This window comes from Melanerpes formicivorus, unplaced genomic scaffold (genome assembly GCF_026170545.1).
Source record: "Melanerpes formicivorus ecotype bairdi unplaced genomic scaffold, bMelFor1.0.p_v2 SCAF_1, whole genome shotgun sequence".
Lineage (NCBI taxonomy): Eukaryota > Metazoa > Chordata > Aves > Piciformes > Picidae > Melanerpes > Melanerpes formicivorus.
Genome location: NW_027142353.1, coordinates 56,208,032 through 56,220,033, shown reverse-complemented (window position 1 = coordinate 56,220,033; position 12,002 = coordinate 56,208,032). Strand labels below are relative to the sequence as shown.

The 12,002-nt window shown below is 39.5% G+C and overlaps 1 protein-coding gene across 3 annotated transcripts in view; it reads right to left on the bottom strand.

Annotated features, from left to right (window-relative positions):
* Positions 1 to 569: 569 nt before the first annotated feature.
* ZDHHC20 (zinc finger DHHC-type palmitoyltransferase 20) overlaps positions 570 to 12,002 on the bottom strand; it is a 50,094-nt gene continuing 38,661 nt past the window's right edge. For 2 of the 3 annotated variants that reach the window (XM_068144091.1, XM_068144108.1), the window contains 5 exons: positions 11,108 to 11,234; positions 10,116 to 10,205; positions 8,877 to 8,992; positions 8,415 to 8,492; positions 570 to 5,911 (listed from right to left, as the gene is read on the bottom strand). In XM_068144091.1, the coding sequence (XP_068000192.1) occupies positions 8,455 to 8,492; positions 8,877 to 8,992; positions 10,116 to 10,205; positions 11,108 to 11,234 (371 nt within the window). In that variant the 3' untranslated portion in view covers positions 570 to 5,911; positions 8,415 to 8,454. The remainder of the gene's footprint in view (positions 5,912 to 8,414; positions 8,493 to 8,876; positions 8,993 to 10,115; positions 10,206 to 11,107; positions 11,235 to 12,002) is intronic. The other variant, XM_068144100.1, reaches the window with a different exon arrangement.

Genomic DNA, 12,002 nt, shown 5'->3' with positions numbered 1-12,002 from the left:
CTGCTGATAATGATCAGATGGCTTTTGCTACTCAGTCTCTTTTTCCTGAAGGGCAACTTTTGTGTTCAGCATTGTTGAAACACAAGTCACAATATTTCACAGTGCTCATTTAAACAGGAATGCAAGGACCAAGATGAAGCAGGACTAGTTAGGTGTGTGAGAGAACCTCACAAAAGGGTGTAAGATGTTCCAGTTTTTTTATAAACTCTCTGGAAAAAAATTGTTGAATTTAAAGGCCAGGATCATTGTCCTGTCAGTGGCAGGTTGGGTGCTACTGCATTCTCACAGAGATTATTGCTGATCTCAGAGGAACTCAGCTGATGCTTCTGTGAGTGGCTATTGGATTTCTTAGTCATGTTTAGTGTTCTGAACAAACAGAAGTCAGAGGTTTTATTATTTTGCCTTCCAAAATCAAGTGACCTGCAAGGTGTGTCAAGACTGAGTGCGTAGTCTTAGGCTTGTTGCAACTGCAGTGTGAAAGCTGGAATAGCTAATGAAATGTTTCCCGTGCAGGCAGTTTTGCTTTGATCTAATACACACATGCTACAGCTAAGCAATTTTCAGATTCTTTCACATTTATTAAGTTGATGTTGCATTCAGTGATGAATGCAAAAGTCCATTCATGTTTCATCACTTTGGAAAAGAAGCCTGAAGTGGTACAACTTTTTTATTTCAACATGAACTATACTCCAGAGCAGTAGGAACAGGTCTGAACACTGATGTACAAAATCTTGAATGCACTTTCAATGATTATAAATGGCTTCAGATAACACTTAGGGAACAGCATACAGAGGGGGAAGTTGCACAACACAATTAAAACAAGAAGGAACTTCCAGGCCAAGCGATGTGATTTTGTATTTAATTCATTTATAAAAGCCCATTTTAAAAAAGTTACTTCAAGTATTAAACTATAAATGGCAAGATGTTTTCTCTGTGCATAGGACTAGTCCTAGAAGTAGCATACAAAATACAATAAATATGTAATTATTACATAGATCTTCTACACTTCACTTCAAACTTAAATACAGCTCATTACAAGTTTAGGCAACACAATTAAAAAACAGCTATGTGGAAGCAGAACAGGTGGGACAGTGTGATTAGTGCAAATGTTGATGACCCTGGCTGGCAAGTACAAAAATAATTGCAGAGAGAACCCAGGGATGTTTAATTCATCCAAGTTAAGAAGGGAACAGAGAGCGGGGCAGACTTCACAGGAAAGCTGCCCCTTTTCTGTGATAGTTTTATGATTGTGAATTACCGTTCAGAAAGATTTTAAGTTTCTCACAATAAAGCTAATAGCAACAGGTTAAGGTGTAGAAGAAACCAGAGAGGAACATGCTAAGCATGTAAGTTGTCAGCTATGCAATGTAAACACATGAGAATCTGCATATCACTATTAATGCTTTGGTGCCAGTAGAGGTGATCCCAGTACTTCATCCCCAGCACATCTGCTTGACTGCTGAGCATGTGTGCTCTTTCTTGGAGCAGGGGTGGGGGGGAAGAAAGAGGGGGAGCCCACCCCCTCAAAACCAAAGAAAGCAATTGTGTAAACATCAGACTTCACTGCCTAATGGAAACAAGATTCAAGTAATCGTTGCAGAAAACAAAGAGCCAAACACCAGTATAAATCAGCATTTAACCTAACTACAACTGCAGCTTCATTATGTTTCATAACAGTTAAGTAATTAAGAAAAATGCATATAAAAAGACATCCATATATACAAAACAAACTGATAGAAATGAGTGTAGTAAATATGTTCAGTTGTAACAAATCACTTTATATGCAGCTGCTCTCTTTGGTGCCATTTAGGGATAGAAGAGCTTCTGATGTTGTACACCTTGCTACTTTTTAGGTACCATGAGAGGTGTTCTTGATCTGCACTGAGTTAAAGCACTCGCTGTTGGGAGCCTCTCCTGAACCCCTCCCATTATATGCAATTTTAGATGGTCCCCTCAGAGAACATACACTATGAAGCTCAAAGTTCTGAGGCTTTTTTTAATCAATATAATTGTTAGTAAATATGGTCACTCAGTGCTCCAGATCTAGGCAGGTTAGCTATTGCAGAGTCAATGCATCTCTTGGTAAATCTGCCAGATACTAACGCTGCTACAAATGCTGCTTTCTTCCTCCTCTTGGGGCTCTGGTGAGCTACAGCCACATCATACTTCAGAGAGATCAAAAAGTTCTTAGGAGTACTGAATAGTACTGAACTTAACCAAAACCTCTACACCCCGAAAGATTATTTACAATATAAAAGAGCCACACAAGATCACATGAAGAAAGAAACAGCACCTGAAAAACTGGCATTTAGAACTGGAGAACAGGACCAGTTTCTGAGGAAAGTGCACCCAAAGTAACTTGGTAGCTGCAAATTCCACGCTCGAGGGACAGCTGTAACAAAAATGTTGCCCAAATTTCTACTCTGATCACTAAAGATAGAAGTGCCCAACCCCCCTCTTAAATGACCCTCTGAATATTTGGGGTAATACTTCAGAAAGTCAGTTCTGATAGAAACCTACAGCTCTTCCTGCTCTCCTCCCACAATATGCCTTTGGTAAAAGCAGCAACGCTGTGTATGTCATACACTCCATGACTAAATAATCATAAGGGAAAAAACCAACCTATTAGCTGCGTAGTTTTAAATGGCTCTCCCTGCCTCCTCTTCGCAGGGACAGGTTTATCATCTCAAGGCATGTCACAAATCTTGCCCTTTACCAGGCTTCTGTCCTCACACTGAGAGGTCAGTGTAATTTTCTGTGCATGACTCTGTGTATGTGGACTTTTTAAAAAAGAAAAAGCAGTAAATACTAAAAGCACAGTTCCTAACTACAGCCAGTGTCAGTTCCTAATTACAGCCAGTGTCAACTCTTCTACAGTAACTGCAATATGGCTTGTAACAGTAATCATTTTGATGGATCTAAAATTTTAAGGGCTGTTATTTTTAGTGACAAGCCAGGTATTTTCATGACTTGATACAAAGCAGGTTAAAGCACAAAACCAGGAGACACGTAACCCAGCACCCAAACTAGTTCTTTTCTTAGGATCCATCTCTCTTCTGGTCTCCTGAAAGGTAGGACCACTGGAAGTTTTCATCTCTGCACCACATGGGCCAGAAGGACCCATGTCACTGTATCACACAGTATCACAAAGGTTGGAAGAGACCTCGAAGATCATCGAGTCCAACCTGTCACCACAGACCTCATGACTAGACCATGGCACCAAGTGCCACATCCAATCCCCTCTTGAACACCTCCAGAGACGGTGACTCCACCACCTCTCTGTCCTGGAGTTCCCTTACAGCCTTGCTACCTCTGTTGGCAATGACACCCAACTCTGAACTCAACAGCTTCCAGACAGCTGTTTGTCCTCAGTATCTGTGTAACCCTTGGCTTATTCCCTCATTTTGCCTACCATAGTGTTTGATACAGCATAGAGTGCCCTCTGCAGCCAGGGAGTGCCAGGAATACTTGTCCCTGCCCTGTACTCACTGGTGTGCCCTTAAGAGTTCATAAATACAGTTCTCATACAGAACTTCATTCCTTTGTATCAGTCTGGGGGTTCTCTTAGGAACCAGTGCCCCAGGGGGAATAAAGGGGTGGGGTGGTGGCTTCAGAGAAATCCTATCTGAATACTTTTATCAGATTTCCTATTTGTCAAGCTGATTTTCAGTAATGCCTGCCTTTGTACCAACAGTAAGTCTGGCCTCAAGGGTATCTTATGTACACAGCTCTCCCTTTCTCAACTGAAACATGAGAAAAATCTGGGACAAAATGTACCCAAGATCTGCAGAAAAAAAAGTCAGAAATGTCAGCTTTTCATGAAAAGCCACTAAAATTCCCTTAGATATACAAAGAATTGGTTTCAGAAGACCAGCACTTGATAAAATGCACAGATGGAGTCAGCCCAGTCTCTTTACTTGCATTTTTTTCCTGAAGATTAACTGTCCTGACTTAAGGAATCACACAAGTTATACTGATTTTAGCCCACAGCATTCGTATGGGGATAGATCAAGCACTTTGGGGGTGGGGCAGAGACCATATTGCTGAATCTGTGATATTTCTTGTATTAGAGACGGATTTTGCATATAGTTCTGCTAGACAACGAGAAGAAAAAAGCTAAACCTTTCAGATTAATGTGTAGCAAATGTAATGTTTCTTGTGCAAAGTCTATAGAAACATTCTGCAACGTTCATAAAACATGCAAGTGTGGATCATTACTTCTGTCTCAAGAACATTCAACAGTGACCAAGTCATGTTCACAGATTCTCAAAGTGTTCTTGTTCTAGAAGATGAACATATGAGAAAATTTTATTCTCTCCAAAGACAAAAAATACTTGTTTTTAAGCCTTAAAGTATAGTTGATACCTTAGCATCTCCATCATAAACAGATCTGACTTAAGTAGCAATCAGTCAGAAACTGCACAGATTCCTTCAGTCCAGATCATCAGCTCAGTCTGTATCAAAGTTGCTCGTGTACATTTGCAATCAGCATCAGCTGAACATCAGAACAGTTACAGACAGGGAAAACAGTATTTTTCACACAGAATTCCAATACCACACAAAGACAAGTGAGCAGTCTTCTTAAAGAGTGAGGAGAACACCCCTCTGCCCCAGCAGGTGTTGGCTGTAGGTCTTGAGCATAGCACAGGCTGTATTCCTCACACAGGAAACACCTTTTGCCTTTTGTGAACAGCTACATTGCTGCACAAAGCACTCTGTCTTTAGAGACCCTGGCATCACTTAAACCGGTCTTGAAAGCGGCAGACTAAAGCACACAATTTTTCAGTGCGAACACACGTGTGATCCGACATTATTTTCCTCATAAATACTTGTTTAAGTGGTACTTAGAACCAATAAAAACTTGTGTCTTTATTAAAAAAGATAAAACAAAAGTATAAAACCGTATGTGTAAACCATCAGGAGTCCCATAGAAAAAGCACTGCTCTTCTAGCTCTAACGATACACAACTGCAATAAGGTTTTTCTCAAGGGTACTTTACCATTTTGTTACTGCTTCATACAGAACACTGCAGACATTAACAGAAGATGTAACAATTGTTCATTCCTTTCTGGATTGGTCTTACTGTTTGCTGACAGACGACGATTGGAAAGTAATAATCCACATCTTTACCCAAGTAAAACCCAAGTCTGCTTCAATGAGCTCTGTTCCTGACATGGTCTTAAATAAATCAAGTTAAAATGATGAGTGGGCTCAATCTTATATTCTAGAAAGCATCACCCCAGTAAGAGGCTTTTACATCATTGGCATTGCCTTGCTCCAAAGCACAGCTAGTAGAAGAAATCCTCAGTCCTAAAAGACTTGGAGAGCTATGATCATGGGGTAAACTGGTTAGTAGGATGAGGAAAGAAGTCATCATCCAGTCCCTTCCCCATCACCTGGTGTTTGAACTACATATAGTTGCACTTCAGATCTTCAGACTCACCAGCCATGCCCTATGTTATTCCCCCCCCCCCCCCTTTTAATTTTTTTTCCTCTTTCCCTTTTTTCTTTCTTTCTGTACACTGGATACTGGCTATGGAAGTGACTTCTGCAATCCCTAAGGTATGAAATTTGCCCATGGAGAGGTAGTAGTCTCTGCAATCTACCCTCACCACTGCAGCATAACAGAAATGCATAGTTCCCACTCTGGACCTTGTGCATCCAAGCAGGGCACTTCAGGATTTGGCCCTTTGGTAGCAATATATAATTCAGTGTTGCATAAATGCACATTAAGAATCTTAAGGCATGTCTTAACTTCCCTGCTCTGCAATAGTGCCTACATGAATCCATTGTACTGTGCAGAAACTTGAATTTCTTGTCTCTTCCTAAAATGTACATGGTCCATTTTCACTGATCAACTTCTTCCAAACAAAATTAAGTAATATTCAAGCTCAAAATGTGTTGCAGAAACCTAGTGAAACAAAAAGATAATTAGTGGAATTACATTATTAGCTTTTTCAAAACAGATCACAGGTCAATGCAGCTAGGTTACACGTGATTCACAGGCTCCTGATTCAGGAGAACAGCTAACTTAAAACTCATAATAATTCTGGGAGGTGGGGGGTTTTTTAGTTTTGTTTTAAACCTCTTATGTTTTAGAAGATTATCTGAACTAAGAATGTCAATCTGTCACCACTGACCTGTGGCTAAAATCTCTTGGATCCCAGATTGGCAAGAATTGCTCATTCATGGTGAATTAAATTGATAGATATTGGGACACAAATTACATTTGCCTTGGTGAGGTCTGGGAAGTGCTGGCTGGGGCACTGGCTTTCTTTTGCAAGTCATGCTCTTTTCTCTGGAATAACCTGGGAACTTCACTCGTCAGCCATGACTTTGATTGCTTCTGCGGTATGTTACAGGCATAAAATTGAAAACCACAAGCCTGTCTGTTACAGGGTGTATGAAAGTGCATGGAAGAGATGCTGGATGTCACAGCAATTGCTTAGTTGCTTACAGCAGCAGGGGGACTAATCAACCACCGTGGCTCACAGGAAACTAATCAAATCCAACTGATCGCAGAAGGGCTGAAACATTGTGCATCAAGTTAACCATTATCTGAACTCATGCATACCAAAATGCTTTTGTGTTGGCTGCAATTGTGCACTATTTACACAACTTTTAAAACTACAGAAGTTTGGGCAAGCATGATACAAAGTACACAATCTTCCTTTATTAATTTTGGCCAGACTTTAGAAAGAAAAGGAGGTCAGAAAGAAAATTCAACCCAAACCATTACCATTTAATTGTCCAGCTTAAGACAGCCACTTAAGCTGCCTCTCTAGGTCAGTGCAAAAAAAAAGATTAAGATTACAAAGATTAGAAAAAGATTACCTTTTTCTAATACTCTATCAAAGGCTGCTGGGATTAATGCTCTCAGAAGATACCTATTCTTTTCTATAAAGTATAGAAAATCCTTAGTAACCTGTTCAGATCAGGTTAGTTTTTATATAGCTAGAGGCTGAAAGAAGTCCCTTGCTAGGGACATTCATTTGCACATCTACATAAAACATTAAGAAAAGTTGTAAAGGGAAAACTCATCATTGGCAGATTCCCATGGTTAAGTAGGTTTTTCAGAGGTAACATAAACTAGTCTAATTTTGGTTTTGTATGAGTTTGAGCTGATGTTAGTCGCTCTGCTCAGTGTAAACATTGCATCACCCTCCACAAAGACCTTTTAGAAAGTTTTTTATTTTAATTGAAAACCAACCCCTTCCCCTGTCAAAGAATAGGTCAGAAGTCTTATTGAAAGAAAAAAGGGGAGAAAAAACACAAAGAGAGGAGAAAAACACAAAGAGAGGAGAAAAACACAAAGAGAGGAGAAAAACACAAAGAGAGGAGAAAAACACAAAGAGAGGAGAAAAACACAAAGAGAGGAGAAAAACACAAAGAGAGGAGAAAAACACAAAGAGAGGAGAAAAACACAAAGAGAGGAGGAAAACACAAAGAGAGGAGGAAAACACAAAGAGAGGAGGAAAACACAAAGAGAGGAGAAAAGAGAGAAAAAAAAAAAAGAGAGAAAAAACCCCCAAAAGATAAAAAGAGAAAGAAAAGGAAAAAAGTGACCCTAAAGTTACTGAGCTCACAGAACTCAAACTTTTATTTGTTTTATTTTAACAAAGACAATTCCTTCCAAGTTCTGTTTCTTTCCTTGTCTTTGAGGAAAAAAAGGGGGCAGAGGGTGGAAGGGGAGGGTGTGTGAATGACTCAGACCTCAGCATTTACAGTTGCTAGATGTCCTCCAGAGAGAAAAAAAATGAATGCTTGCTTTTCCTCCAGAGAGAAAAGAATTAATGGGAATTTGTAATGTCACTATGCTCAACATAAAAGAAGTCTAATTTAAGTCACTGGAAATACATTAAGGGAAGTTTTCATACATGCAGAATCACTGCTATTTCCTAAATGCAAAGTGCACACAGAGCTTTTTCATATAAGATTGCTGTCAATTCCAGCTGTGACAAAGTAGTACCTGTGCCTTTTTACCTACTGACCTTCCTTCCTCACTTGCACACAGCTTCTTAAGAGAGCAGTGTACAGCCCACCAATATGCAATTAAGACAGCTGAACAGTTCCTTAAGAACGGTGTTTCCTCAAGCCAGCACTTCATCTTGACATTGCCTATTTAGTGGATTAGATTCTTTTCCCTGGTCAGGTAACAAATCCAGCACTATCCACTTCAATTTAAATTACAGGATTAGTCTGACTCAGATCCAGCCACCAGCCCCTGTACTACCGGATTACTCTCATTCTTGTCTTCTGGACAGCCATTCTGAATTTTATTTAGACTTTTCTATTACTCATCCAACATCAGAGGGCTCCACATTCCATGACTAGTGACTTTTGACTTCAAGATGATGTCTATTTTTGTTTATGCACACATACACAGAAATGGCAATCAATTATGTTGGTCTTACCTGTTTTTCACTGAGATGGTTGGTTAGTAATAAGCTGAGATCAGCTTTCCAATGAAACTATAATATGCTTTTTTGCACCTAAAATGTGAGAGAATCTCAATTATGTGTTTTTGCACATTTGCACAACAAATAGCAGAGACTTCAAACCAGAAAGCACATTTATCGTGCTGTGCCTCTTTTAGAAAAATCTTTTCCTCCCCCTAATCAAACACAAAAAGATCAAAAATTGCAGATCAGGAAGGGTAAGAAATTATCTGTCCACCACCTTAGTGCAATAACTTGTTTTGGGAGGAGGGCATGAGACATGAATTTGCCTTAACTTCTAAACATGCTGACTTGATTCTATGGAATAATTTTTCCTCCACTTCAACCAATTCCTAATGACTTTTTAGGCCTAAAAAAAGGGAAAACCCACCACAAATGATAGATAGAATCATCAGAAGTGTTACAGTGCAGGCTAACCTGTTTTAACACTTTCCTCTTCGGGGCCACTCTCCACCCACTGACAATCACCAGCTAGCAATCGATTTTGTGATTCGCTGAGTGGTCGAGTAGGAAAGGACTGATTGGTTCCAGAGCTGAAAAATAAGCACACTCAACAGGAATTCTGTAATAGTGGTAGCTGTTTATTTTAGACATTTGTAGAATAATTAAGTTGCTTAGGAGCACAGCAAAAAAAAATAATCTACACTGACAACTACAAATGGCTCATGGTCCCTGGCCCCAGCCCTGATTCTCTTATCAGGCTTATTCCAGTCATCAGTCTAAGCCCTTACTTGACATAGGCCATTCACAGCTCTCATGAAAAATGGCACACTGACAACAGTGCTACTGCCACACAGTTGAAATAAAAATCTAACCAGCAATGTCTGTAAGAGCAACCTAATGCTACTTGATCCCATCAGTAAATGCTAAAAGCCTTCTGTTGGATATCTTCCTTATGCAAAAGGATAGTCTGCTGTTTGCACAAGGTTCTGCTCTTGTGTAAATTCCACAGGTTATATTGCACTGGAAACAACTTCTTCTCAGTACTGCCTTTGAAACCCTCCAACGCCTCCTAACTCAGGTGACTGCTGTTAACAATAACCTTCAGCTACAAATTCTCCAAACTGTACCTAAGACTTCTAAAATGTCAAATGTCAACATCTGCAGAAGTTTAACATACTCCTGTGTCTTTGAATCTTAAGCAGGCTTCCTGGAAATGCACTGAAGATACAAATTTGGAGGGATAAAAAGTAACAAGCTAAAACTCCCTCCAGGGCTAAAACCCAGCAATAACTACAGTGATCTACCTCTCTTGCTGACCACGTCTCAGCACCCCTAGTTTAAGCACATTGGAGGAGATTAAATATAAATAATACCTTGCCTCTCCTTCGTTCTAGTAAGCATCTAAACTTTGTTTTCACTATTCAGTCTCCCCTTGGACATTTTTGATTATTAAGTGCCTATAAGCTCTCTTACTTCTGTCATTACTGTTTCCTTAGAGCAGTATCTTCTCTTGTAGGTCAAAGCCTGTAAGAAAGTTTCTGCATTCAGCAGCACCATTTTTTCAGTCTTGATCTATTCTGTCCTTGTCTGAAGACTTACAAACTCAATCTGAATATTTAAAGTAGTATAAACCCCGCAAATATTTTGAAACAATCTTTTCTCCACATGAAATACAGAACAGTACAAAAGCAGTATCATAAATGCTATAGTTACCTTTTGGCAGATTCATTTTGGCTTGGGACAGTAACTTGCTCTGGATCCATAATCACCAAACGAGTTGGAAAATTACACCCATCACCCAAACTAAACCAGAAACAAAGATTCTAATCACTGATTGCAGTTAAATTAACTGAACAAGTACCTCTGCAAAAGGCAAACACTACAGGCTCAAATCAATTACTTGACTGCAGTGTTGAACTCCAGATCAAGACAGTTCTACCACTACACCAGGCAATCATTTAATTAAATCTTGGAGCTTAAATGACTCCCATTCTATCACTCAGTATAGATTGCTGAGCACAGCACTAGTCTATGTATTTCACAAACATCACTGTGTTTTGGTAGACTATAGCCTTAGTCTTCCCCTAAATTACTGTGCAGACACAGTCTGATTATCTGGTTTCTATAGCCCCAGAAGCTACAGCATAAGTAATATTCTGGTGGTCATTCTTTCCCTTCTGCCCATAATCTTGAGGTTAGCTAAGCCTTCTTTGAAAGCAAGGTTATGCAAGATAAAACATGGCGGCAAAACAGACTGATCCATCTACAATATAGCTTCTGTCTTGAATCACATGCAAAGCCACAGTATTTGAGCAAACAGATGAGGCAATTTATGATTGTCTTACCTCTGCTATTTGCTACCCGATCTCAGCTCCACAAACAGATTCACCAACATTTTAAACAAGCCCCCAAAGAGGTGTTAAAACACAGCTCCTACTTTGTGTTCTGACTTTTGGGAGATTCCCAAAGCTTTCCAAATTTCTGTATTTGTGAGGCTCTTATCTTTGAACAAGAACCCCGAGTTTGCTCAGTTTTTGCCTGCACATTTTCCTTATACCAATATCCATCATGCAGGATTTACAAGTTGGCTTTTCAGCTGTGCTTTAGTTCTCAGGAGAAGGAAAAGCAAGACCAAAGTCGAGGAAGCAAAGTGAAAGTCATGAAAGCCATTTATTCCCTAATTCATTCCCATTCAGACTGAATACCTGGTGAAGATAGGGAGTAACCAGTATTTCTTTTCATCTCCGAAAACCTCCCTGAGATTTTTGCTGCATCCAAGAGAAAAGCCATTTTTATCAGGGCCGTTTCGAAATGTAGGTGCACGAAATGTTTCTGTAAAAGAAAAACATGCAATGTCTCTAAAGTGATAAGGAGCAGGAAGAATGAATAAACAGACTCTAATTTCTTTATTGTGAAAACAAGTGTCAGGCAAGCTGAGACAATCTTGATGTGTGTTATGGGAAAAAACACACCCAACCTTATTCTTTAACAGAACACTTTCTCTTTCAGAAGCAATTTACCATGAGCACTAGGTCTAAACCCATACAGGACAGTTTATTCCAGTTCTGCCAAGCTCTGAAGTTAAGAGCATCCTGCAGCATCACAGAAAGATGAGGGCTATTACATTAGAAAAGTAAATACTTCACGAACTATAGCAAACCACTATCATTTTTCTAGTCAGTCCAATTACACCCTTGACCAAGAACTGAGGGGACTCCTTGCTTTCCCCATAACAACAGATACATCAAAAGAAAAAGAGGACTTAACCCTCCTGCCAAGCAATGAAAAAATTCCTTTTCTTTCTTCAAGTAATTCTAGCAAGCTGAATTTTTTCCCCATTTTCAACCAACCCACTTATTTTTGAGGATAGAAATTTAACTTCCACTACAAGGTTTAAGATTTTGACATGTTAAGTTGTGGAGATACCCACCAGCCACTTCCTGTGAAATAAAATTGACATCACTATCAGGATTTAAGAATATGTTTCTGGATCTAGCTCAAAATGTAGTATGCTTATAAACAGCAGAGCCTCCACTTTATTTGGGGCCACCCAGCTGCCCGAAGTACAACAGGGTTACTAGCAAGTAGCAATTTGTGTTA